General features: G+C 36.7%; 5 protein-coding genes and 1 pseudogene across 6 annotated transcripts; all 6 read right to left on the reverse strand.

Annotated features, from left to right (window-relative positions):
• Positions 1–16: 16 nt before the first annotated feature.
• LOC147521181 (purple acid phosphatase 8-like) lies at positions 17–4,480 on the reverse strand (annotated as a pseudogene). The gene is made up of 7 exons (XR_015215006.1): positions 4,263–4,480; positions 1,651–1,807; positions 1,446–1,553; positions 1,212–1,339; positions 715–843; positions 549–616; positions 17–390 (listed from the first exon to the last, which is right to left on the reverse strand). The product of XR_015215006.1 is annotated as a purple acid phosphatase 8-like (transcript).
• A 1,118-nt stretch (positions 4,481–5,598) lies between these two features.
• On the reverse strand, positions 5,599–6,646 carry LOC147521182 (putative glutathione S-transferase parC). The gene is made up of 2 exons (XM_086595905.1): positions 6,253–6,646; positions 5,599–6,134 (listed from the first exon to the last, which is right to left on the reverse strand). The coding sequence occupies exons 1-2, from the start codon at positions 6,568–6,570 to the stop codon at positions 5,790–5,792; spliced, it is 663 nt and encodes a 220-aa protein (XP_086452031.1). The 5' UTR covers positions 6,571–6,646; the 3' UTR covers positions 5,599–5,789.
• A 1,143-nt stretch (positions 6,647–7,789) lies between these two features.
• On the reverse strand, positions 7,790–8,975 carry LOC147521183 (autophagy protein 5-like). The gene is made up of 2 exons (XM_086596004.1): positions 8,741–8,975; positions 7,790–8,319 (listed from the first exon to the last, which is right to left on the reverse strand). The coding sequence occupies exons 1-2, from the start codon at positions 8,943–8,945 to the stop codon at positions 7,991–7,993; spliced, it is 534 nt and encodes a 177-aa protein (XP_086452130.1). The 5' UTR covers positions 8,946–8,975; the 3' UTR covers positions 7,790–7,990.
• Positions 8,976–11,070: 2,095 nt separating this feature from the next.
• Positions 11,071–12,374, reverse strand: LOC147521184 (putative glutathione S-transferase parC). Its single transcript, XM_086595688.1, has 2 exons — positions 11,711–12,374; positions 11,071–11,602 (listed from the first exon to the last, which is right to left on the reverse strand). The coding sequence occupies exons 1-2, from the start codon at positions 12,026–12,028 to the stop codon at positions 11,255–11,257; spliced, it is 666 nt and encodes a 221-aa protein (XP_086451814.1). The 5' UTR covers positions 12,029–12,374; the 3' UTR covers positions 11,071–11,254.
• Positions 12,375–13,209: 835 nt separating this feature from the next.
• On the reverse strand, positions 13,210–18,739 carry LOC147521185 (autophagy protein 5-like). The gene is made up of 8 exons (XM_086595784.1): positions 18,544–18,739; positions 18,338–18,462; positions 18,194–18,260; positions 17,110–17,199; positions 16,054–16,141; positions 15,302–15,439; positions 14,167–14,298; positions 13,210–13,745 (listed from the first exon to the last, which is right to left on the reverse strand). Exons 1-8 carry the CDS (start codon positions 18,652–18,654, stop codon positions 13,417–13,419), a joined length of 1,080 nt encoding a protein of 359 aa, XP_086451910.1. The 5' UTR covers positions 18,655–18,739; the 3' UTR covers positions 13,210–13,416.
• A 586-nt stretch (positions 18,740–19,325) lies between these two features.
• On the reverse strand, positions 19,326–23,393 carry LOC147521186 (uncharacterized). The gene is made up of 7 exons (XM_086596123.1): positions 23,078–23,393; positions 22,900–22,998; positions 22,095–22,422; positions 20,932–21,066; positions 20,255–20,337; positions 19,919–20,024; positions 19,326–19,811 (listed from the first exon to the last, which is right to left on the reverse strand). The coding sequence occupies exons 1-7, from the start codon at positions 23,221–23,223 to the stop codon at positions 19,686–19,688; spliced, it is 1,023 nt and encodes a 340-aa protein (XP_086452249.1). The 5' UTR covers positions 23,224–23,393; the 3' UTR covers positions 19,326–19,685.
• Positions 23,394–26,153: the final 2,760 nt, after the last annotated feature.

The following is a 26,153-nucleotide window of genomic DNA, read 5'->3' on the forward strand; positions in this document are numbered from 1 at the left end:
GAAAAGCGCTATAGAGTTCAGTTGAAAAACATGGTGTTAACTAAAAGAGTCTTCGGCCTGCAAAATTTTCATACTGTGACAGTGTGACTTGTGCCGATGAACAAAGTTGAATACCAAAATACAGAAGAAGTTTTACAGATGTTATGAATTTTGATTGAGCAAGTTGTAGATGTCATCTATGTCGCAGAGTAAAGCTGTTTGAAGCTGTTCCATGAGTACAGAAGGTTTCCGAAAACATCATAGAATTCAATCTTGGCGATGTTGTCTGTCAATTGTATGGACATGAAACCTTGTCCATCATAGAAGAAGTTCACATGGTCTTCATTCCAGCTTTTAATGTCGCCCCTCCATGCCTTTGAGCCAGCTCCACTTGTTAGAAGTTGGATAGGACTGCAAGAATAAGCCAACCCCGCAAGTAAAATTAATTATTTGTTCTTGTGTTCTGTTATGTGTTATGTGTGTGAGTGTGATTGTGTGTGTGTGTGTGTGTGTTTCTTGTTATTTTATTTGCTTATATCAAAGTCAGATCTTACTGAGTTCAATCTTACCTGCTTCTGCTACTGATGTGTTCCAAGCAATGGTCATGTCCATTGATGTAAAAATCCACGTTGTAGGTCTGAAGATACATTGTAGGATATACATAGTGAAGATAGATAGTGTACCTTCTCCTCAAAATTAACCGAACTGGTAATACTTAATTAGTAATTTGATTACCTTGAGGATTGGGAGGAGCTGATCAACAAGCTCTGGGGTATCGCCATGGACCCCAATGCTTCTGATTGTATGGTGACCAACCACAATCTTCCATTTCGATGTTGAATCTCTTAATGCCGATTCAACATCCTGCAGCATCAACTGTCACTAGTGAATAACTAATGGTGTTTCTCTTGTTTTCCAGTGGTTCTTGTTGCATTTCGATGCATTCATTCTTTAAAAGAAATGAATGCATGATGCCATGCAGTTGATCTAGATTCTAGAGGTTTTAAGTTTTAACCATTTAAAGATAAGCTTGTTGGGTGTTAATGCACCATTTGAGCTTCCAATGTAGCAGGTGCCGACTAGCAAAGTCTAAAACTTTTGGGTGATAATACCAGGGCCAGCATCAAAGAGTTAATAATCTCATTTAAAATTGGCTTGCCAATCAAAAAAAAAAACTTCCAATGTAAATGAGGCAGTTACCCATTCAAATTTTGTAATTGTCCTAAAATTACCTTGAGGATTTTTGCAAGGTACTGCTTTCTTGGATTCACACCACTCCAGTCATACGTATGGTCTTTTTGGGTTTGTGAAGTAGTGGTCCACAAATGGAGTTGTATCGACGAAAAAACTTCCACGAGTTCTAGTATAACATAAATGATCTGAATTAAGTTCTTAAACTTCGTTGTGATATTAAAATAGAGTAAGAAAACTTACAAAATACATTAGAGCTTAAATGAAATGTATACCTGTATCAAGAACAAATGATCTCAGACAAAGCCATCGTTGATCGATCTTTCTTAGTACATCACTCAACTGTGCTTCTACATTACCTCTATAGTCATGGTTGCCTAAAACTGCAACACTAATATTGATTAGGAAAAAATGGAAAACATGAATAATTATCACTACTCACTACAATCAGGAGTCAGGATATAGCAAAGTCCAACTTACCACTATACCATGGCTTTTGCAAGCTCTCAGCGGTATATATACTGCTAAATGATTCCTCAAATGCTAGATCGTCTACGCCAGTCAATCCGCTATTGTAAAAATTATCACCAGTTGAGATGACAAAATCTACATCAAGTCTCTGTCCGATCCTTCCCATCTGTAATAAACGAGTTATTTCCTAATTCCATAACGAGAAACCTCTTTGAGAAATGAACCATTGCTTAGCAATTTCTTGCGTCCATTTGTTTTCCATTAGGAGAAACCTCCATTTAATTTACCTACAAATTACAAACTACCTAGATGGGCTTGGAACATGGACCTCGGTGTCATGTGGGCCTGTACTATGGGTTTGGATCATGGAGCTGTATAATTAGATCTTATATGGGCTTTAAACCATGAAACCTGTCATGTGATGTACTGATGTAGAATTGTAGACTAACCACTCCTCGACAACCTTCCCCCAGTAACCACCTTCCCTAGTTGATCACAAGGCCCAAAATTTCGATATCAGTTAATATATCGGTGTACCCAAAAACCGAGATATATCGAATATATCGGATATCTCGGTTTTTTTGGTGACCAGTCTAAAGTTTCTAAAATATCGGATATCTCACCTATATATCTCGGATTTCTCGCCGATATATCTCAGATATTTCGGATATTTCGAAAATTTCAATATTAAGTTATTAATAATTGGTCAAAAAATCAACTGATATATATCGATTATCTCGGAAATATCGATTATATCAGCGATATAAACTTTCATATCGGAAATTCCGATATATATCGGAAAAAAAAAGAATTCAATATTCGGTGGATATATGTCGGAAATATCGATATCGGTGTACCAATTTACCGAGATATATCGACAAGATATCAGATATCTCGGCGATATTTTGGGCCATGGTTGATCAAAGCAAGGAGCAGCTGGAAATCTCGAAAGATTCCCCCCCACCCCATGATTTGAACTTTTGAAGACTTGTTACTTTTCTTAAGAAGGGGTTAAGATATACGGCATTGTCTCACAAAATTATATAAAATTTTCGTATTGGGGGATAAAACCAAATAACCAATATAAAATGGCATTTTAGCATACCTCACTGCAATGTATAATTTGAAAGCGACCTGTATTTACAAGTTATCCATCCTAGCCATTAGAATATGAAAAGGAATCGTCTAATTAGTTTTATTGTAATTATAATATACCATGCATGCATTGGTTTGGTAAAGATACCCCCACCACTTGGAGCCTAACCCCTTGCATTATTTGTTCTTCAGATTATTCTTTTTTACTTTAAATATTGTTCTATTCCTAACAAACAATTATGGAACTGCTACGATCCCGACTAACCAAAACCTATGGCTATATAATAAAATCTCGGAATTTTTCAGAAGTTTCCGAGAGTACTCTATCAGAATTTGATGTACGTCTCTTTAATTAGCATCATGAAAAAGTAGATAATGTATGTCTATGGGTTTAATGCTGTATTAGATCATGAAAAAGATATAGAAAACTAAATAAAGAGCCGCAGCCCACCAGTACGTATGGTATGTTCTCGAGTCATCCACAACATTCATCAATCAAGTGTCAATGTAACTTGCACATAAAAATAAATAAATAATATAACATATTCAAAATTTCAAATAGGATATAGTCATTTTTTAAAAATAGATATTTAAGTTAACTTAAAATAAATAACGTAAATAAAATTTCACCTAGAAAATGAATTAAAACTTAATGTCCGGTAGTTATGAAGTCATCACTATAAAAAATCATCTCCACAAAATTTCAATTTATTTGGAAACCTCCACAAAACCATAAAACTACTTTTTTAGAGAATGACTTATATATATATATATATATATATATATATATATATATATATATATATATATATATAAGTCCTCAGTTCATTATATATTTTTTGTGAATGAGATATACATATTCACAAAAAATTAGTCCTCAGTTCATTTTGTAAGTTCATTTTTATGAGTGGAGTAACTTTGGAGTCGCTATAAGGTGGAGTTCATATAACCATCCCCATATATATATATATATATATAGATAGATAGATAGAAGTAGGTTCGTTGCTCTATGATGATGAAAATATTCAGATAATTGTAACTCTGCTCATCATCACAATGTTGTTGCTAAATTCCCTAATGTCACGATTAGCTGCTTCCATCTACACAAAGGATCCCTCATTATACCATAATAATTATTTTTCATTCTCCTATAAATACACGTTACACATTCAAAATATTCGACAATTAGTACATACGAACGTACTATAAAAATAGGCTTGTACTCTGTTATTTCTTTTATAAGCTACTTTGTTACCATATTTGAACAAATTAGCCCTATTGTGTTGGCTCATGGATTAGAACGTTTTTTTTCTTGAAAAAGTTCTTTAATTATTTCAATGGCCAATTAATTAGAAAATTTTATTTTCTTTATGCCAACTAAAAAGATTCTTGAGATATTATGTGGAAATACTACTTGTCTTATACTTCGATCACTTCACTTCACTTTGGTCACACTGATTCGAAAATATGTTTTCACGAAATCGAATAACAAAATTGATCTTATAAAAGAAAGAGAGAGAATTGACCTGAAATGCAACTTGAGATTGGTTATATGCTCCTTTTCTACCCCAGTCTCCAACAACTAAGAAGCTCAGTGAGCCATCAGCTTTAGTTTGTTGTTGCAGTCTCTGAAGATCATCACCAGAACTAAATGAGACCAAGCACATAACCAGGAAGAGAAAGCACAGAGCCATGGTTTGAGAATGAAGCTAGAAAAAGCTGGGTGATATCATATGAAATTGCGAGGGCATCTCATACGCATGTTTAAATACAGTGTGTAGTGTGTCCTTATTATAGAAAGGTGGCAATGCATGAGTGGATATCAAGTCACTGAAGCATATAAATGGGTCCCCGCATAAGAATTTCTTATGATTCTCTCCACGTGTCCGGCTGGACATTGTGTCAGTGGTGGATAATGTCTGATTTCCGCGGGTTCCACCTTAGATTGCCCTAATTATTATGGATGACTTTTCCAATTTAGGCAAAGAAGATGAATATCCAATTCACTGTACGATTTTCCGATATGGATTACTTTCGAGATAAAACGGCTGCAATGCGGCATGCACTACCACGATACCGATATAGTTTTGCATTGTAACGTCACTTTTGTAGAATTTGACTATTTGTATGTGTATTTGGTCATATTTACTTTACAAGTTACGAGTGGAGATTGTGAAGTTGAGATTATTTCGTTATGGGCAGAACTAGTTCAATAATGCACCATATCCAAAGACACTAGATAGGGGACAAGGCATGCGCAACTGCTGATCTCCAGTCTTTCTGGGAATAAATAAAGAGAAAGCAGGCAGTTCCGGTGAGCTGTGAAGATCAGTTTGAGATAAGGAAATCGAAGTACGTGGACTCAACAAATTATCTCTATGTTCTGTTGCTACTGTGTCCAATAATGTAAGGAGAACTGTTGGCTTTGTCTTGCATTCTCAAATGCATGTTCGGAAACGAATGGATTCAAAGGACAAAAACACTTATTTAGTTCAATGACAGCCCGTCAAGAACACTTACTGAATAGATATGATGGATACTGATTCCAAATTGGCGATCGATGGTCCTCTTAGAACAGCACACCATAATGCATGGCAATGTGGTCGTTGTTCCAAGATTTCTATATATGTTCTCAGTCTCTCAGGACCAACTGATTTAATATTATTTACACAATAGTAATTCGAATTACAGAGAGTATACTTGGAAAGTTGGAAATTTTATTGAGTAGCCAAATACAGTGACTTCTAAAAGTGCTGTTTTGTGGTTTGTGGTGCTCAAGTCACTTGAATGTTTTGAGAACTTCCACGATTGAGCATATTAGTATTAATAACCTTCAACTGAGGAAAAAAAATGAGTGGCATATACACCATTGGAACTTGGTATTATGTTATTATCCAGCACAAGTACATTATTTATGTTGTTCAGCTCAATAAGAGAACAAAATCAGTAAGCAACAAAACAGAGTGAAATGGAAAAGACGGATAGGAAGAAGAAGAAGAACAAGAAATTCTCTTCTCTATCCTTTCCTCTAAATCAAGAGAAATAAGAGATTACTACTCAAGGCCAAGCATCTTCCTCAGCAGGCCAACAAACTCGTAGACTTTCGTTGGTTCAGGATAACCACTCGCAACACTCTCCCTCTCAAGGCATTTTTTAATCCAAGCTGAGATTTTGGGACACTCATCCTCCACCTTGAAATTTCCATATTGCTCATAAGCATAAAACCAAGCGGTAATAGGGATTGCTAATATGTCCACAAACCCAAAGCTATCTCCTCCAAAGTACTCCTTCTCACCAAGAGCTCCCTCTAGCACTTTCAAGATTTCTATGAATTCTTTCTTGGCTACCTCAACTTCCTCTCCTTTGCTCCTCCATATCTTACTTCCACCATCAAATAACTGCATTAAATGTAAGTGACCTTGGATCAACACCACATTCATAATTAAAAACAATAGACTTCAAATTGATTATGAACATTTAAATTTAAAAAAAAGGGAAAAACAGGGAACAACAAACCTTTTTGTCAACATAATCCGCCCAGAACCTAGCAGTAGCACGCCCATATGCGCATGGAGGGAGCAGTGAAGGGGTTGGCCAGGTATCCTCAATGTAGCTAACTATGATAGTGGACTCATTAACAGCCTTACCATTGTGCACCAAAACAGGCACTTTTTTATATATAGGGTTTGATTTAAGCAACAACTCACTCTTTTCGCCTAACAAGTCCTCCTGTCTTGCCTCAAATTCAACACCTTTCTCAGCCAATGCAATCTTTGCTCTCAATGCAAATGGACTAACCCAGAAATCCAACAAGATAACCTCGTCCTTCGACATATTCTCTCTCGATAGTTCTTTTTCTAGCTCTTTGTATCTAGTATGTATGTGATGGTAAATAACACTTGTCCAGTCGTTTTTATAGGGGGGCTTAGGAGCTCTTCGTTTTATTTGAAAATTTGAAAATTGGTGCTAATCATTCTAGGTGAAATTTACGAAGTATCCTTCTTGGGTCCTCCGCTGACATTGCACTTCTCACACTCCAATGACAGCAATTTGTGGCGCATTAGATCCACCAAGGAGGCAAAGACGAACAGCTTGTGAACAAAATAACCTAGTTTGTTTATGCTATTGTGTGTACGGAGTACGGACTACTAAGAAGTTTGTACTCTAGTTTTGCATTTCCCAATTGTGGAAATAACATTATATTTTACTTGTTTATTTAATATTATACCAGCAGTCCAGAGATTTGATTAAACTCGGCAGAATATGCCCGATAAAAACAAGGAGAACCACCCATTACCACACTTTTTAGGCACTCCTCGGGCTATAGATGGATCTAAGAACAAAGAGAACCACCCATTACCACACTTTTTAGGCACTCCTGGCTATAGATGGATCTAAGGGGGTGTGTGTGGGAGCAGCCTCACCCCCAAAGATTTGTAAAAGTCATATAATGTGTTAGAAAAATAGCTAGACTATAAAGATTCGCATCCCAATTTTTTTACAGAAGCTCCATTACCGTTCCGTCCCTGCCTCGGCCCCTTAGCAAAGTATCTCGTTATTCTCACGTTCTCATTGGTACATTTACGAGTCTGCCTAAAAGCACAAGAGACAAAATCGGAGATTTCATGCCTAATGTTACAAAACATGAAGTTCCGGCTTTAAGGACAATCAGTACTTAGCGTCTGACACAACTACAGATGCGAACATTGGCGGGTGTCCGGTTTGAGCCCTTGGCTCCCGAGTCCAGACTCATGCATTTTAACTTCCTTTACTATAAAGTGGCTGATTAAGCTTAATCGAATCTGTTCATAAATCAAATTTGCTATAAGCACGTAGGAAACTAAACCTGTTCTAAGGAACTAACTGCCAAAAACTAATAAGGAAGTTTGCGTTAAAGATTTTCGAAATTCAAATAGATCACTACAGTGTAAAACAAGGACAATGCTCAGGTAAAGCAAGGATGATTCTTGAGATTGTTCCGAGATGTCTTGTGATTGGACTTGTAATGTTACTTAAGTCATCATACTAATCCTTCGACCTAGTCACTCTGCAGGAAAGAAATTCATTGCTTTTTGCATATCGTCTAATTTTGTGCCATTCCAAAGCAGTGAAGTGTATGATTTCTATACCACTGTACAACCGAACAATCTGTACATTTTTCCACATCAAATGTAATATGATAGTGGAGTTAGTATGAAAAAATTAAACAATATACCAGATTCCTTGGATGACGAAACATACTGAAGTGGGCCTGTCACCAAATCTTGTCCGGATCTTGCGCAACTCGAATACAAACACAGATATGAAGATAGTATTCAGGATTCATCAAGTTGCTGACCACCCAACTGAAGGGAATGTCCCATTTGGGTTCAATTCCTTGAATACGTATGAGCTTAATTTCACTCGGTTCCCTTCCTCTAGCGCTACCAAGGTTCTCTGGATCTTTGCTAGACAAAGTACTCTCTGGTGATTTTGCACCATCCTCTAGTTCAATTCTTGACATCTCTTCATCAATTGAAGGCTCATCTTCGAAGAATTCAGGCAGTAGAGTTTTAATGGCATCAGATAAAGTAAAGATTTTACCTGCAGGACACAGCAGCACTTGGTATTAGATGATCTAACTAACATACGTAAGTACATGATACATAGGCCAATGACAAAGTAAGCCGACACCTTTCTATTGCATATAATCAAAAAAGTTATATTCACTAATCACTCTCAACTAGTCAACAAGTCAGGAAACAGAAACGTAGACTGTTTGGTTTAAACGTTCATCCCATGCTTTTAGAAAAATCCATAGAAAATAGGGTTAGTTAGGGATAACCCACCCCCCCCAACCAGTTGCAAGATCCAATGGCTACGAGATAAAGTTTCTTTTTCACGTGAAGAAGCATTACCGTTGGATCTTGCAAATTGGGGCGGGGGGGGCAATTATAAATAAAAAATATGCTGCAAGTTAAATTTGTTCACACTAGCATTTAAATGACAAAGAACATGAACTTACCTTCATCCTTGTGCATCTCCACAGGTCTGTTTAAGTAGGAGATTCTGTCCCAACTGTCAATGTGGGGTACATCTTCTAAATCATCTACATCCTCCTCAATACTCCGGATGTACAATCGAACAGGAATTCTGCCTGACCAGACCCCAAATAATAAAAGAACTGAAAAGCAGAAAGGAGAGAAAAAAAACTCCCAAGCAATTGCCATGTGAAATTTTGTAGAGGTTGGAAAAGGGGGACTAAGCAGCTCAAAAATTGAAAGCAACAAATTACTGTGGAATTCTAAATGAAAAAAAAAATGAACAATAGCAAATGGCCCTATTATCTCAGCAGTGATAAAATATAACCATACAGTAGCCACAAATTATCAAAGTTCGAAGGTATAGAATTGTTCAACTGCCACAATGACTACAGAACTACTGTCATATGCTTTGGGGATGACAAATGTTGCAGCTAAAGTACGAAATCAAGTTAGAGAACCATCACAAAAATATAACTTAAAATGAATAGATAGTGAAACCTGTATACAATGCACTTAAAAGCATATATGTAACAGAGTTTCAAAGGAAAGTAAGAGGGTTATGATTATCTAAATAGGCCATCCGAATTGCGTCCGTATTATTGTCTTTATGTGTGTAATCTAAGATGAAGGAGGGCTGGGAATAAGAGACTTGAAAACAGCAAACAAAGCAGCAAATCTGAAGCAAGTATGGCAGATAGCAAGTAATAAGGAAACTATTTGGGTTAAGTGGGTGAAGAAGAACTTAATAAAGCAAAAGAGGTTCTGGGAAATGAAAATACCAACTGATTGTTCCTGGAGCTGGAGGAACGTACTGAAGTTAAGAACTGAAGCGTCGAATCTGATTTTGTATAAGATCGGAGATGGAAGGAACACAAACCTGTGGCACGACCCTTGGCATCCAGCAGGAATACTTAGAGACAAGTTCCCACAAGTATTACGATATGCTTCCATAGGTAACTTTAATACTAAAGTATCGAACTTAATAGAGAATGGAAACTGGGCTGTTCCACAGCACATCAGAATACATATGAATGAGATAGTGACGATGATGGAAGAGGAGGTGGAGATTGAAGGGGGAGATGATAGTGTGGTATGGAAGGAGACATTCACAGGAGAGTTCACGCTAAAGGACACTTACGATAGCTTAAGGAATGTTAGGCAGACGCCAGCTTGGCAAGGCTTAATTTGGTACAGTATGTTTAAATACAGTATGTAGTGTGTCCTTACTATAGAAAGGTGGCAATGTATGAGTGGATATCAAGTCACTGAAGCATATAAATGGGTCCCCCCGCATAAGAATTTCTTATGATTCTCTCCACGTGTCCGGCTGGACATTGTGTCAGTGGTGGATAATGTCTGATTTCCGCGGGTTCCACCTTAGATTGCCCTAATTATTATGGATGACTTTTCCAATTTAGGCAAAGAAGATGAATATCCAATTCACTGTACGATTTTCCGATATTGATTACTTTCGAGATAAAACGGCTGCAATGCGGCATGCACTACCACGATACCGATATAGTTTTGCATTGTAACGTCACTTTTGTAGAATTTGACTATTTGTATGTATATTTGGTCATATTTACTTTACAAGTTACGAGTGGAGATTGTGAAGTTGAGATTATTTCGTTATGGGCAGAACTTCAAACATTACTAGTTCAATAATGCACCATATCCAAAGACACTAGATAGGGGACAAGGCATGCGCAGTTGCTGATCTCCAGTCTTTCTGGGAATAAATAAAGAGAAAGCAGGCAGTTCCGGTGAGCTGTGAAGATCAGTTTGAGATAAGGAAATCGAAGTACGTGGACTCAACAAATTATCTCTATGTTCTGTTGCTACTGTGTCCAATAATGTAAGGAGAACTGTTGGCTTTGTCTTGCATTCTCAAATGCATGTTCGGAAACGAATGGATTCAAAGGACAAAGACACTTATTTAGCTCAATGACAGCCCGTCAAGAACACTTACTGAATAGATATGATGGATACTGATTCCAAATTGGCGATCAATGGTCCTCTTAGAACAGCACACCATAATGCATGGCAATGTGGTTGTTGTTCCAAGATTTCTATATATGTTCTCAGTCTCTCAGGACCAACTGATTTAATATTATTTACACAATAGTAATTCGAATTACAGAGAGTATACTTGGAAAGTTGGAAATTTTATTGAGTAGCCAAATACAGTGACTTCTAAAAGTACTGTTTTGTGGTTTGTGGTGCTCTAGTCACTTGAATGTTTTGAGAACTTCCACGATTGAGCATATTAGTATTAATAACCTTCAACTGAGGAAAAAAAATGAGTGGCATATACACCATTGGAACTTGGTATTATGTTATTATCCAGCACAAGTACATTATTTATGTTGTTCAGCTAAGAGAACAAAATCAGTAAGCAACAAAACAGAGTGAAATGGAAAAGACGGATAGGAAGAAGAAGAAGAACAAGAAATTCTCTTCTCTATCCTTTCCTCTAAATCAAGAGAAATAAGAGATTACTGCTCAAGGCCATGCATCTTCCTCAGCAGGCCAACAAACTCGTAGACTTTCGTTGGTTCAGGATAACCACTCGCAACACTCTCCCTCTCAAGGCATTTTTTAATCCAAGCTGAGATTTTGGGACACTCATCCTCCACCTTGAAATTTCCATATTGCTCATAAGCATAAAACCAAGCGGTAATAGGGATTGCTAATATGTCCACAAACCCAAAGCTATCTCCTCCGAAGTACTCCTTCTCACCAAGAGCTCCCTCTAGCACTTTCAAGATTTCTATGAATTCTTTCTTGGCTACCTCAACTTCCTCTCCTTTGCTCCTCCATATCTTACTTCCACCATCAAATAACTGCATTAAATGTAAGTCCACATTCATAATTAAAAACAATAGACTTCAAATTGATTATGAACATTTAAATTTAACAAAAAAGGGAAAAACAGGGAACAACAAATTAACCTTTTTGTCAACATAATCCGCCCAGAACCTAGCAGTAGCACGCCCATATGCGCATGGAGGGAGCAGTGAAGGGGTTGGCCAGGTATCGTCAATGTAGCTAACTATGATAGTGGACTCATTAACAGCCTTACCATTGTGCACCAAAACAGGCACTTTTTTATATATAGGGTTTGATTTAAGCAACAACTCACTCTTTTCGCCTAACAAGTCCTCCTGTCTTGCCTCAAATTCAACACCTTTCTCAGCCAATGCAATCTTTGCTCTCAATGCAAATGGACTAACCCAGAAATCCAACAAGATAACCTCGTCCTTCGACATATTCTCTCTCGATAGTTCTTTTTCTAGCTCTTTGTATCTAGTATGTATGTGATGGTAAATAACACTTGTCCAGTCGTTTTTATAGGGGGGCTTAGGAGCTCTTCGTTTTATTTGAAAATTTGAAAATTGGTGCTAATCATTCTAGGTGAAATTTACGAAGTATCCTTCTTGGGTCCTCCGCTGACATTGCACTTCTCACACTCCAATGACAGCAATTTGTGGCGCATTAGATCCACCAAGGAGACAAAGACGAACAGCTTGTGAACAAAATAACCTAGTTTGTTTATGCTATTGTGTGTACGGACTACTAAGAAGTTTGTACTCTAGTTTTGCATTTCCCAATTGTGGAAATAACATTATATTTTACTTGTTTATTTAATATTATACCAGCAGTCCAGAGATTTGATTAAACTCGGCAGAATATGCCCGATAAAAACAAGGAGAACCACCCATTACCACACTTTTTAGGCACTCCTCGGGCTATAGATGGATCTAAGAACAAAGAGAACCACCCATTACCACACTTTTTTCCTGGCTATTGATGGAGCAGCAGCCTCACCCCCAAAGATTTGTAAAAGTCATATAATGTGTTAGAAAAAATAGCTAGACTATAAAGATTCGCATCCCAATTTTTTTACAGAAGCTCCATTACCGTTCCGTTTTATCTCGTTATTCTCACGTTCTCATTGGTACATTTACGAGTCTGCCTAAAAGCACAAGAGACAAAATCGGAGATTTCATGCCTAATGTTACAAAACATGAAGTTCCGGCTTTAAGGACAATCAGTACTTAGCGTCTGACACAACTACAGATGCGAACATTGGCGGGTGTCCTAAGGTTTGAGCCCTTGGCTCCCGAGTCCAGAGTCCAGACTCATGCATCTTAACTTCCTTTACTATAAAGTGGCTGATTAAGCTTAATCGAATCTGTTCATAAATCAAATTTGCTATAAGCACGTAGGAAACTAAAACTGTTCTAAGGAACTAACTGCCAAAAACCAATAAGGAAGTTTGCGTTAAATATTTTCGAAATTCAAATGGATCACTACAGTGTAAAACAAGGACAATGCTCAGGTAAAGCAAGGATGATTCTTGAGGGAAACAGGATGGTTCCGAGATGTCTTGTGATTGGACTTGTAATGTTACTTAAGTCATCATACTAATCCTTCGACCTAGTCACTCTGCAGGAATGAAATTCATTGCTTTTTGCATATCGTCTAATTTTGTGCCATTCCAAAGCAGTGAAGTGTATGATTTCTATACCACTGTACAACCGAACAATCTGTACATTTTTCCACATCAAATGTAATATGATAGTGGAGTCAGTATCGTGAAAAATTAAACAATATACCAGATTCCTTGGATGACGAAACATACTGAAGTGGCCTGTCACCAAATCTTGTCCGGATCTTGCGCAACTCGAATACAAACACAGATATGAAGATAGTATTCAGGATTCATCAAGTTGCTGACCACCCAACTGAAGGGAATGTCCCATTTGGGTTCAATTCCTTGAATACGTATGAGCTTAATTTCACTCGGTTCCGTGCCTCTAGCACTACCAAGGTTCTCTGGATCTTTGTTAGACAAAGTACTCTCTGGCGATTTTGCACCATCCTCTAGTTCAATTCTTGACATCTCTTCATCAATTGAAGGCTCATCTTCAAAGCATTCAGGCAGTAGAGTTTTAATGGCATCAGATAAAGTAAAGATTTTACCTGCAGGACACAGCAGCACTTGGTATTAGATGATCTAACTAACATACGTAAGTACATGATACATAGGCCAATGACAAAGTAAGCCGACACCTTTCTATTGCATATAATCAAAAAAGTTATATTCACTAATCACTCTCAACTAGTCAGGAAACAGAAACGTAGACTGTTTGGTTTAAACGTTCATCCCATGCTTTTAGAAAAATCCATAGAAAATAGGGTTAGTTAGGGATAACACACACCCCCCCCCCCCAGTTGCAAGATCCAATGGCTAAGAGATAAAGTTTCTTTTTCACGTGAAGAAGCATTACCGTTGGATCTTGCAGCAAATTTGGGGGGGGGGGGGCAATTATAAATAAAAAATATGCTGCAAGTTAAATTTGTTCACACAATAGCATTTAAATGACAAAGAACATGAACTTACCTTCATCCTTGTGCATCTCCACAGGTCTGTTTAAGTAGGAGATTCTGTCCCAACTGTCAATGTGGGGTACATCTTCTAAATCATCTACATCCTCCTCAATACTCCGGATGTACAATCGAACAGGAATTCTGCCTGACCAGACCCCAAATAATAAAAGAACTGAAAAGCAGAAAGGAGAAAAAAAACTCCCAAGCAATTGCCATGTGAAATTTTGTAGAGGTTGGAAAAGGGGGACTAAGCAGCTCAAAAATTGAAAGCAACAAATTACTGTGGAATTCTAAATGAAAAAAAAATGAACAATAGCAAATGGCCCTATTATCTCAGCAGTGATAAAATATAACCATACAGTAGCCACAAATTATCAAAGTTCGAAGGTATAGAATTGTTCAACTGCCACAATGACTACAGAACTACTGTCATATGCTTTGGGGATGACAAATGTTGCAGCTAAAGTACAAAATCAAGTTAGAGAACCATCACAAAAAATATAACTTAAAATGAATAGATAGTGAAACCTGTATACAATGCACTTAAAAGCATATATGTAATAGAGTTTCAAAGGAAAGTAAGAGGGTTATGATTATCTAAATAGGCCATCCGAATTGCGTCCGTATTATTGTCTTTATGTGTGTAATATGCATGACAAACAAATTAACCAAGACATATCAGATTTGTCATTTTGAACATATCAAAATGAGGTGGCAGTCCTGGAGGCATGTTTGTCAGTCCTGGAGGGTTCACATGTTTGGTTATGTAACCATTAACAAGATTCAACATATCTGGGCATGCTCCTACTATTTAACAATTCGTGTCATGGAAACTAAGGTATGATCCGTAGAAAATGGTAAGTTAGAATCTAATAAACTTTTGTTATTTTCAAGATCATGTTTCCTTTATCTACTTCAAGTAACAAGTAAAAAAACTACGATATCTTCATAGATAAGATATATCAATTTTCTTATTACCAACGTTTATATGACCTCCATATATAGGTGTACTGATAAAAGAAGCAATCAGCTATAAGAAAAGACCATACAAGTGAAAATATGGCAAACCAACACTGCAAATGTATGTCAAAGCATGCCATAAATTATGTTAACACGTGATGTTCACTCCTTGGGGGAGAGTAAAGAACCTGTTCGGCCTGGTCCAGCAAAATCTGTCTCACTAGAAGATTGTTGATGATGGTGAGAAATCACTTTTGTTGCAGACTCTTCTCCAACTGCTCCAAGCTTGAGCTTGGAGGAAATCCGAAGGTTTCCTTCCATGTTTCCTGGATGTAAAAACTTGTGTTAGACAACAGTGTTGTCCACATGAATCCTTTTCATACTGCTAGATGCAAAAGTCATGTAAATAACATATTTGTAGATCATTCAAATAGAAATTTAACTTGTATGACCAATGTGTGATTAGTCCTTATATTGCATGGGAAAAGGAGAATGTACAGAAACACAAACTTGCGTCAAAACAAATGCAAGACAGTTTTTTTTTAAAGTTTACAGTTTAATTGTTTGCTATTCAGTGTCTTTCAATAGTTAACAAGGACACTCGTTCTCAACGTATTTGTTGTGTCAGAGTCCATGACAGTGTGTTGCACATGTGTCAAACACAGACAGAAACATTCTATATGTAATGTGTATAAGGTTTTAGGCCCTACCTTATCAAACAATTAGTACACACGTCATTCAACATTAGTGGTATCCATAATTTTCGTTACATAGCAGATCACAGACTACAAAACAACAAAACAAAAGAGAAAAATAAAAAATGTACATACATTTCCCACCGAAATGCCTTTAATTTTTTAAGCATTTCCTTGTACAAGCAAACTATACATACATGAACTTCTCAACAAGTCATGATCCACTAAGCAGGCATGCGGCTTACCATTGCTGAAAGATCTCCACAGCTCCAACTGATCAGGCTGAGACATGTTCATGACATTCTTGCAATTTCCATTGATTATATATGCTGCCTGCATACAAAATTAAATGTCAACCACATTTCTGAATTCCAAGTTAAATGGGAAAAGATAAACAACTTAGTTAAGCATGTGATGAAACAAGCTAAGCCTTGAAAAATAATAAACCATATGAACCGTAGGTATAACAGTTTGCTGAAAACTAACACTAATATTCAAATAGTTGTCTTGGTTTCATGCAAATGGTTTACTCCTCAACACCTCAAATCACACTAAACTATTTTGTTCAATGTACAGACATTCTAGTTTCTCTTGAAGATAAGAGGAGGCAAAAACTGAACAAAGATGCTCAGGATATGAAACAAATTTCCACGCATTACTCCCAATACATAACTCAAACTACCTAAAAAGACCCTACCCAAGAATGAGGGAGTCCAGGGACCAACCTTCAATGCCTAAAGAAGGAAATGTACCAAATTTCTAAAACAAAATAATCTTAATAACAAGAAGTCAAAAAATTAAAACATAATAATCATATTTTTTTTTTTACCTTACTGATATAAGTACATGACACAAATTGAAAATTTGGTCATGTATAACCCAATTATTTCAACAATGTTTATCACTAGACGATTAAAGTTGGTTTCACAAGAAATAGAGAACGGTCCCAGTTAAATTCTCAAGAGAATGGTCAGGTTAAAGTAACTCTCCTCCTAGTGAAATTCTAATTTTCTTTTTCTCCGTTTTCTTTACCTATCTTTCTCTAGGTAAGATTTGAGATAACTTCTGATGCAATGACCTGGTTGGCATGATTTCCAAAATGTGTCTGCATAACAACCTCCACCTGGTTTTAACGTGTTGAAACCAGCTAACAGGAAGTACATAATAATTCATGTATTTTGTTAATATTTCAAATACTTTTATGATTTTTCAATGAGAATATGCATGGTTTTCCAAATTACAAAGACTACAAGCATACTGAAAGTTTGAAACAAACCAGTTTAAAACAATTATATTCTGACCTCCTTCAATGAATTTATGAAGCTCCACTTCACACTTTCTTCGCCTTCACAGGGACTTAAAAGGTCTCCAGGGTATCCTCTAAAATGCACCTGTAGGATCCATACTGGGTCAGACTGAGAGGAAAGAAGACGTTGACTAAAAGCATATTAGCTAGCTATGATAAGCTCGTACCAAAACTTAGGTAATTATTTATCTCACGATTCTTGTAACCGATGTTTGAAAATATCCATATCAGTCAAAATATCAAGTTCCAATCAAACAATGTACACAACTGGTATATGACTATATTCAATACCTTGGTTGGCCAAGGTTTAGGGGGCGGGGGGGTATATCAATATAACAAAGTGCTGAGCAGACCAAAATACCTTATTCATCCACTGATATTTCAATGATGGTATGATGAGTTATTTAACAACTTTTCTAATACTCTTCAGACAGTTTGTCCTATTTTCCGTTTATCTTTATTATTCTATATATACATGCAGTATGTGTAACAAAGTTTCCATATGGAAGGTTTCCTAGCCAAAGTAGGAAGCCAGATTTTGGTATACCGCGATCTTCATGAAACATTGCTGCATTTCTGTTTTCTGGTTGTTTCGTCTTAGACTCTCAGGTGGACGAAGAAACAAATAAACTGGGAATCTTCTGGATATTTCAGAACATGCTTACAAACAAACACACCCAAGCAAAAACTATCAACTTCATAAATATAACTATGAAGAGATAAAAAATCAGACTGGAGAAAGCTCTTCTAATCTTCTAATTTTTTTAAAGTAGAAACACAAGTACTGAGATGGCAATAAGCGAACGGAATCTATATGGAGACTGCTTCTCTTCATCGACTAAACTTATTGTTGAAGACCATCTAAGTATTCAAGACAAAAAATTTCTCTTCTTGTGCTGATTGATGAATAATTTTTTATTACATAAACTGCTTAATTTTCTTTCTTCATTTAACATATACATTTTTTACTTTACAGAGTATATAAAAGTACAGAAAAAGACACAGCAGTAAAAAGAAAGAAGATGGCACTATTGCAAATGCTCATCGAGATACTAAACAAAATAGGCTTAACATCCTACCGTTAGATTCCAAGGCCGTTCTGGTCCTATACAGAGAAGATCAAAAAGAACTCCTGTCGGTATATACCTGAAGGAGGAAAGGGCAGTAATGTAAAACACTGTTAGACATATGGGTTCATGGAGCAAAGAGAGAAAGTAATATACCATTTCAAGGGCAAGCCTTTGTAGTCGAACCAAACAGTATCTGAGCCAGGAGGAAGTGTGCTACTGAAATAAGGCTTTATAAGAGGGACTAACAATGGCAAGTATCCAATCCGAGGTGCCAAAATCTAACCAAAAAACAAAACATGAAAAAGTACAAATCCCGATATAATATTAGTTTATGGCAATGATCAAGTAAGGTTACTTACCAGTGCGGGTGGTGGAGAAGGGAGTGTGGTGATTTCGGATTCGTGGAGATGGATCTGAAGCGGTATCGCTCCTTCCCATACGTACTTTTGCGCCTCCGTGCCCACCCCCATCTTCTTCTCAATCTCTGCTCTTTTAATAAGCCACTTCCTCTTTTTCGTCTTTTCTACTCTTTTAAAGTCTCTGTTGCTTCTCACTTCTCAACCCGTCAACAGGCTGGCTTCTTAACAACACCCCGTTCAGTCTACGCGTTATGGGCTCAAATTAACGAGACCAGCCCAACCGCCGTTTATTTTGGGCCAATGTTTTAATAAGTGTTCCCAAGGCGCACGCCCTCAACTCCATCGCCACAGACTTTAAGTAGAAATAGCAGTGGGGGGCGTGAGCCGAGAATGGAGAAGGAGAGATTGAAAAGTGGAGAAGAAGAGCAAAAGGGAGACGAACAGAAAAGATGAGGACAGAAAGACAGAAACCAACCAAATACATTTTGGTCACATATTTCTCCCCTCGGCTCACTTGATTATATAACAACTAACCCATCTTTTATCATTTTAGGAGTGTTTCAACTTTTTAACATGCAAAACAATGTGTAACTATTAACTCTTCTCGGTATGAAACTATGAACAAATCTCTCAACTAATTTATCAATAAATTATTGTCTATAATGTTGTATCACATTGTTCACTTTATCGATTTTTTTTGGAATACTATTAATTTGAACGACTTAGAGCTTTATATTTATAGAAAATAGGAATCGTGAGGAATTGTAATAATTGACATTCAGTTGAAAAATATTGTACTAAGCTGAGATTACGAACCAGTCTCAATTTCAATCAATTTATATCACTTTCTTTCTGTTTTTGCTTTTTGATCGTTCCTGGTCATTACATTCTCAGGATTATTAAAATTTGAATGACGGACATAGATCATAATCTGTGCAACTGTGCTCATCCCATTCCTTGTCCACATAGTTGTATGCTGAAGCTGAAAGATGGGCAACTGACTCCCCTTTGGCTCCCCATGCAGTGACAACAGCACAGAGTTAAGCTAGAAATTAACAAAATGTAGCGGTACAATTTGTTGGATGCGCCAGTAGGAGTGTCATGGTCCACTGATCTGGTGCCAAGCAAATACAATAACTAATTTAGGTATCCTGCACTAAGAGTGATCCGTTAATGTCGGAGCTTTGAAATGGAACTTTCCAACGTTCAAATTCAGCAGAACTTAGCATGAAGGAGCTCGCATGGTGATGTCCACCTCCTCCAAATGCCTGCATGAAATTTCCACTCAATATGTTTTACAGACTCCACTAAGCAGATATCTGTTATTGAATACATGCAGTCAACGCTCACAAATCAACATGAATGAGGATTAAACCTGAGATATAGGTGTTGTGTCTTCACTGCCCACACTTCTGACACTTATTTTTAGTAATTTATCATTTTCTAGCTCAGGAACTCTGTATACAACAGCTCCAATACCCCTGGGATTCAAATTTATTTATACAATTAGTACAAATAAATGATACTAGACTACAAATATGTTATAAACTGGAAAAAAACAATTTACAAGTCATAAGTAGTACATCACAGATGTGAAGATTGCAGACAGATAAGAACTTAGATTTATAATAATTGCAACAACTAAACATCAAACTGTAAAGGTTTTTAATTCCTAACCAAATGTTAAATTAAATAAAATTATATACCAGACCTCAAATTTTGATCATGACTCTTGTTAGCCAACTGGTGTCCGAGCTCACTCCGCAGTTCTAAAAGAGAGTCTGCATTGACGGCCTATACATGGTAGATAGCCAAAACACAGATTATAAAACTGATAGCAACAGCAACAGCAACAGCAAATAAAATAAAGCTGAAAGTGGGTTTGCATAAACATGGAATAGACATAGTTTTCTTGTGCATGCAACGACAGTTAGAATACAATAAAATGGCTGTCCTGGAAATTGGGAATTACTCTACCTTAAGTGGTGAAAGAATATTAGTGAATTAAATCCATAATATGCAGAGAACATGATACAAATATACAAAAACAGCTTCCAAAATGTGTCTCCATCAGCAAAAAAGAGACAAAAGACTTTATCTATTTCAAAGGGCAAAATTTGGGTATTTTCATTTTGGGTTCTCGGAGTTCAGAAAATCGCATCTGTTTTTTATATAATTGGGTACTGCAGTGTAGAGACTAGAGACATTTAGTATAGTAGTCCCACCTGAGACAGTTAAAGCCTTGTATAGTGCTATACAAATTCTCAGGGCCGCTCCAGTCATTACCGATTGGTTTTGAGTAGGATGCTCCAAGTTTAAGTATAAGAGTTGTAGCAAAATAGACATATGAGAACTGTGCAGAGAACAAGAAAAGAAAGATGTGCATACCAGGCAATAACCGTACAGTCCACCCCCTAATGCAATTTTGTAAGACTGATTGAGAACTTCGTTGATTGAGTTCTGCTTACGTGATAAGCTTGAGATGCCTTGACTGATGACTGACTGAGGATCTAACGCCAATAACTGTTCAATCACAAGAAATCCCTCACACATTATGACAACTTGAATGTATTTATATTAGCGAATCATAACATCTTATCTTTGTTATAGCAGTAAGTACGCTGAAAATCAACAATGCATAGTAAATGAGAGCTGCAGTAACTCATGTAGAAAAACAATAGAAACGAGTATCAGAAAGAAGCTACTATTTGGAATATTAGGATGCAACAAGCATCATCAGTTCATCACTTTAGAGATTGAAGCCCAGCACCACCATGGCTGCTGATTGAAGCCCAGCACCACCATGGCTGCTGATGCTATTGGATCTCATATATAGTCGACTCTAAGATGCGTTTCAAATCAAGCGATTACTTTTATTAGTCTTTTCTAACAACCACAGAAAGAGTTAAACAAAGGGTATTTAGGAAACCAAGGTGAAATGAGTTCACATTAAGATTTGGAACAGTTATCACAAACCAAAAAAAATAATGAGATGACATATACCACGGAAATTTTCAACACAGTCCTCTTAGACTGAATCTATTATATTATTAGGTTGAGTTGATCACAGAAGATGGGATATGCAGCAAAGATACTTATGATTAACTTCAGAGTCTTCAATTCTAAATACAATCATATTTCTGGTTAATCTGTATTTTATTATCCGTAAGAATTTCCTCCACATCATATATCGATCATACAGAGGAAACCAACCATTATATTCCTATTGCTGGAGCACTGTTTAATTGCCTTGGCCAAGGCTTTGAAATAAGTATACTGCAAGTCATGCTCAAAAATTCCTTACCAAATCCAACATTCCAACCCAAGTTTTGCATGGTATCAGTGCAAACCTGAGCCATGTAAAATGAAGTCTACTGAGCTCAGCTCACACCCATCAAAGTTGCAGACTAGTACAAGAATAACGAGTATCAGCTTTAGCGAACAAGGTTATCATCCCATGTTTTACCCTAAAAGTTGCATTCATTCATAATAAGCAGATATGTTTAAATTATTCTCACGAGAAAAGCGAAGTTTATGATTGATGCGCGTACCTGCTCAAACAAATCCGGGTTTGATCTCACATTGAATTCAATATTTAAATCCTTCATTCCACTACTGAAAGCTTTACTGTTTTGAAGAGCCCACCTCCATAAATCTCCATCTTCAATGTATTTGAAAAGCTGGTTGACCTGCTCGCGTTTATCCCTGGGCACCAGCTCAGAACCAAAGCCTTTACTTGTGTGTTTTTCCTTGAAGTAGTCATAAGCAATGGTTGCCCCACTCCGCTCCATATCAATTATTCTTGTTACATTCTCGCTGATGGACGTTTGCCCACTGAACATCTCAAGCGCAGTCTTGTGATGGTCTAAAATGATGACGCTGGAAACAAAAGAATAATAGAAATAAAAACAATCAAGACAATGCATGTAGGATCAACATTTTCCAACTTTAGTACTTGACATTATATCTGGAGTCCAATAAGAACCTCAGATGCTAAATAAAATTGAAACTTATATTCCAGCAACCAGAATGTGTGGTTCGGAGTACCATATCAAGAGATTACAACTATTCCATTACTCATCAATCATAACCAAATACCAAAAATTAAGCAACGGAAGACGTTAAAATAATGCTTAAATATGAAATATTATCCTTTTCCCCACTTTTCATTACAAACTCCAATTACATTTTATTCTATGCTCGTCTGTTGTTTTTCGGTTGTTCGAAGATCTCTTGTTTTTCACAAACCAAGTTTTCTAATTCACCATTTTCCTTCCAAATATAAAACTGATAACAATCTATTAACAATTTTAATACTAAATAACATAATTGAATAGAATGGTGAAGAAAAAACACCTCTTTACTAGAGAAGAAATTTTCCCAACAAAACCAGAAGGCCCAACAAAGTCCAGCATATAGACTTCTTCTATGTCATCAAATGGAAGATCTTCAGGCCTGTGTGCATAGAAATTTTCATATAAAAATGAAAACTTTGAAAAGAGTGCAAAACAGAGAATGTGAAGAGATAGATTACTTGATTGGGTCATAAACAGTGTTGGGGAAGAAGATAACAGGATGAGAAGCTGCAGAGAAGTAGAGGTGTGCTGCTAAGGCTGCGAATGCTCCGTCTGGGCATGGATAGTGGTATAGAACTGCTGCTGCTGCTGCTGCTCTCTTCATCTTCTGTGTTGTGTGAAAAAGGGATTCCTCTGTTTCTGTGCAAACATAAGAATGTTGATGATCTTCCAAATAGCACTAGTATACTGTGTGGCAGTGGGGAGTGAGCGGAGCTGCGGGGAGAGAGAGAGAGTTGGGTGATGCAGGGGAGAGGGAGAGGGAGAGGGAGAGATGGGTAAAGGAGAAAGAGAAAAAATGAGAGAGAAGTTGAGGACAGACAGACAGAAACCAAAGAGTTGGTTTTGTCTCATAGATACTACTTCGCTAAAAAATCGTTATTTCATTTCATTTCGATTATATAATATATAATTTATAATAAGCAGACTACTCCACTTTTATGTTGCGCGGACACGTACACTGAAGCGGCGACTCGGTTATATCTCAAAAAATAGGACGCGGACGCGGCAAACTAAATTAAATGTATCGCCATTCATAAATTCAAAACTATTGAAAACTAAATTAAATGAAAACTATTAAAGATAAATAGCGACAAAATTAAGTTTAATATTTCATAATCAAACTTTAAAAACATGTCATAAGTCTTAACAAAACAAAAAAAATGAAATTTTTGTGTTTTTTAATATTATTTTGATTTATTTTATTTTTTTTTAGATTAAAATCCGCGTCCTAACCGTGTTGACAGTGTCCTGACTGCGTCTTAACCCGCGTCCGGTTTAGTTGACTGTGTCTTGACCGCGTCCGACGCGGACACAGCCTATTAGGAGGTGCATCCATGCTTTAGAGTCCACTACAATCAGAACTCAGAACTCACAAAGGTCCCAACTTCCATGCCGACACTACAAAGCCAACTAGGTCGGCATGTCGATGTTGTAAATATCGTGCTATATTAGAAAAATGAGAGGTATGAGGAACAGGGAAATTTGTGGTGTTCGTCACAAGGGCGTTTTGGTCTTTTCACTATCTAAAATTACTAGTATACTGCAATGCAGTGGGGGCATGAGCGTATGCTATGGTTATTCAACAAATTCACTCACCTAGTTCCAAATTTCCAGAGGAAACAAGCATAGCCTTCAAGGTGAACCCCATCGAACTTTTAAGAAAAAAGAGTTAAAAAATTAGTTAAATGGACAATGATGTTGATTAGGTTAAACTTAAGTGTTTAATAGTTTTTTTTTTTCAACCTCATTGTATTATAGGTTGTTGCTCACAAGCTAAGTAACTAGGTGTAGAGCACAATGCCATCTAGGTACAACCACTAGGAATTGACCACCCTAGCTATTGGACACTTACAATACCTTAAAACAAAACTGTATTAAGATTTTCACGGGGAAGAGGTATGTAATTTGATTCGTATGCTGTTTTAGAAACATACCAGAAACCTACGTAGAAACTTGCAACAAAGACGACTAGTGCCAAGAGTGATATGCATAGGCAGGGTAGAAGTACGAAAACCTACATAGAAATATTTATATAAAATCATTATCTTAAGACAAAATGACACAATGGAAATGCTCGGCCAATTAAGAACTACACTTGTGGAAATCAGGAAACATTTCTTACAAGTGACATTCTAAGAGCTTGATGTTCCTCTCGACAAACTTCATAAGCATATGTTTTTGAATGTATGTCGAAAAAGGGTGGGCCACCACATATTGTATGCTGCAGGGAAATAACTAAATATTATAGGTTTTTATAGTGAGAAGTCAACACATATTTCTCAGCCACTCAGTCTCACACAAATATATACCTTAAAGATCTTTATCACCACAACTCATTACATAGGAACAAACCCAATATATATTAGGTTATCGAAAAAAAAAAAACCCCTGATATATATGTTTTCTAAATGTCCATAAAAATATAATTGGATTGAGAATAACCAATAGAGATTGGAGTCGTAATAAAAATAGTAAGAAACATGTGATCGCAAAAAACAAAATCAAGTTTATCTGAAGTTTCAAGCTCTCTTCAAAGTCGATTGTTCATTATAATCCAACCCTGACCCTACTGATTGAAAAAAGTACAACACAATTGATTAACAAATTGACACAATTTAGAGGAGAGAGAAAACTTTACTTGATGATTCATGCTCTTCGTGCAGTGTTGAAACTTGAAACTTAAGAGAAAGGAAGTGTGTTGGGACCTGCTATCGAGACGAGAGAGAGAGAGAGAGAGAGAGAGAGAGAGTTTTGGCGGAGAGAAAAGCAGACATAAACCAACCAAACGACATTTTGGACTATATACCTCTTATCGGCCCAGTTAGTTCGCTCTGCTCACTTAATTATCTCTACGGATCTCGAACATTCCTCTATCCACTTTCACTGTATCTTCAATTAGGATTAAAAATCAAACCATTTCTCTTATGACATAATTAGGCATCAAACCAATTAGAAACTCAAACGTTATGGTGTTCTCAATAACCTTTTCAAGGGGTATCCAATTCCACCATTGTTTTCGAAGGTAAGTTTGGTTTTTACAATTTGTAAACTTTGTTTATTTTTATTTTTATTGGCAAGTATGTGTTTAAATGAGATAAGTGAGTAGAAAAAACAAAACATAATGTGTGGCCGAGTCTCTTTTTAACTCCATAGTGTGCACTTAAAGGTTTTACCAACTAAACTAGCTAGCACTTACTGTCTCTGTGAAAATTTTTGGCGGCAAGAGTGGCTCGTAAATACTAAAGTGGTTTGAAATTTCAAATTTAATCCATCTATGATAATAAAACACAATGGCCGGACAAAGGGTGGTCGGGATCGCGTGAGGATCTGCGTTTGATGGGGCATAGGTGTATGCTCCATATCGTTTCGAAACACCTTTGAGTAGTTTTTAATGTGTCATTTAATTAAGGTTGTAATAAAGTGTAGAAACCATGACTCTTGGCCTCTTTGTCATAAATAACCCCAAATATTAAGATTAATTGTCATTTAATTAAGGTTGTAATAAACGGTAGAAACTATGATTCTTGGGCACAA

The sequence above is a fragment of the Coptis chinensis genome, chromosome 1 (genome assembly GCF_015680905.1).
Source record: "Coptis chinensis isolate HL-2020 chromosome 1, ASM1568090v1, whole genome shotgun sequence".
NCBI lineage: Eukaryota > Viridiplantae > Streptophyta > Magnoliopsida > Ranunculales > Ranunculaceae > Coptis > Coptis chinensis.

What these genes read in the sequence shown, in the direction of transcription:
- LOC147521186 (XM_086596123.1), bottom strand. Translation starts at nt 23,223, where the DNA reads ATGAAGAGAGCAGCAGCAGCAGCAGCAGTTCTATACCACTATCCATGC. An exon ending in ACCCGGATTTGTTTGAGCAG is followed by an intron (nt 21,067 to 22,094) that starts GTACGCGCATCA and finishes GTGATTGAACAG; the next exon opens with TTATTGGCGTTAGATCCTCA. An exon ending in ACACAACACCTATATCTCAG is followed by an intron (nt 19,812 to 19,918) that starts GTTTAATCCTCA and finishes AATTTCATGCAG; the next exon opens with GCATTTGGAGGAGGTGGACA.
- LOC147521185 (XM_086595784.1), bottom strand. Translation starts at nt 18,654, where the DNA reads ATGGGGGTGGGCACGGAGGCGCAAAAGTACGTATGGGAAGGAGCGATA. An exon ending in TGCTGGACCAGGCCGAACAG is followed by an intron (nt 14,299 to 15,301) that starts GTTCTTTACTCT and finishes GGGTCTGGTCAG; the next exon opens with GCAGAATTCCTGTTCGATTG. An exon ending in GGAGATGCACAAGGATGAAG is followed by an intron (nt 13,746 to 14,166) that starts GTAAGTTCATGT and finishes TGTGTCCTGCAG; the next exon opens with GTAAAATCTTTACTTTATCT.
- LOC147521184 (XM_086595688.1), bottom strand. Translation starts at nt 12,028, where the DNA reads ATGTCGAAGGACGAGGTTATCTTGTTGGATTTCTGGGTTAGTCCATTT. An exon ending in CGGATTATGTTGACAAAAAG is followed by an intron (nt 11,603 to 11,710) that starts GTTAATTTGTTG and finishes CATTTAATGCAG; the next exon opens with TTATTTGATGGTGGAAGTAA.
- LOC147521182 (XM_086595905.1), bottom strand. Translation starts at nt 6,570, where the DNA reads ATGTCGAAGGACGAGGTTATCTTGTTGGATTTCTGGGTTAGTCCATTT. An exon ending in CGGATTATGTTGACAAAAAG is followed by an intron (nt 6,135 to 6,252) that starts GTTTGTTGTTCC and finishes CATTTAATGCAG; the next exon opens with TTATTTGATGGTGGAAGTAA.
- LOC147521183 (XM_086596004.1), bottom strand. Translation starts at nt 8,945, where the DNA reads ATGGCAATTGCTTGGGAGTTTTTTTTCTCTCCTTTCTGCTTTTCAGTT. An exon ending in GGAGATGCACAAGGATGAAG is followed by an intron (nt 8,320 to 8,740) that starts GTAAGTTCATGT and finishes TGTGTCCTGCAG; the next exon opens with GTAAAATCTTTACTTTATCT.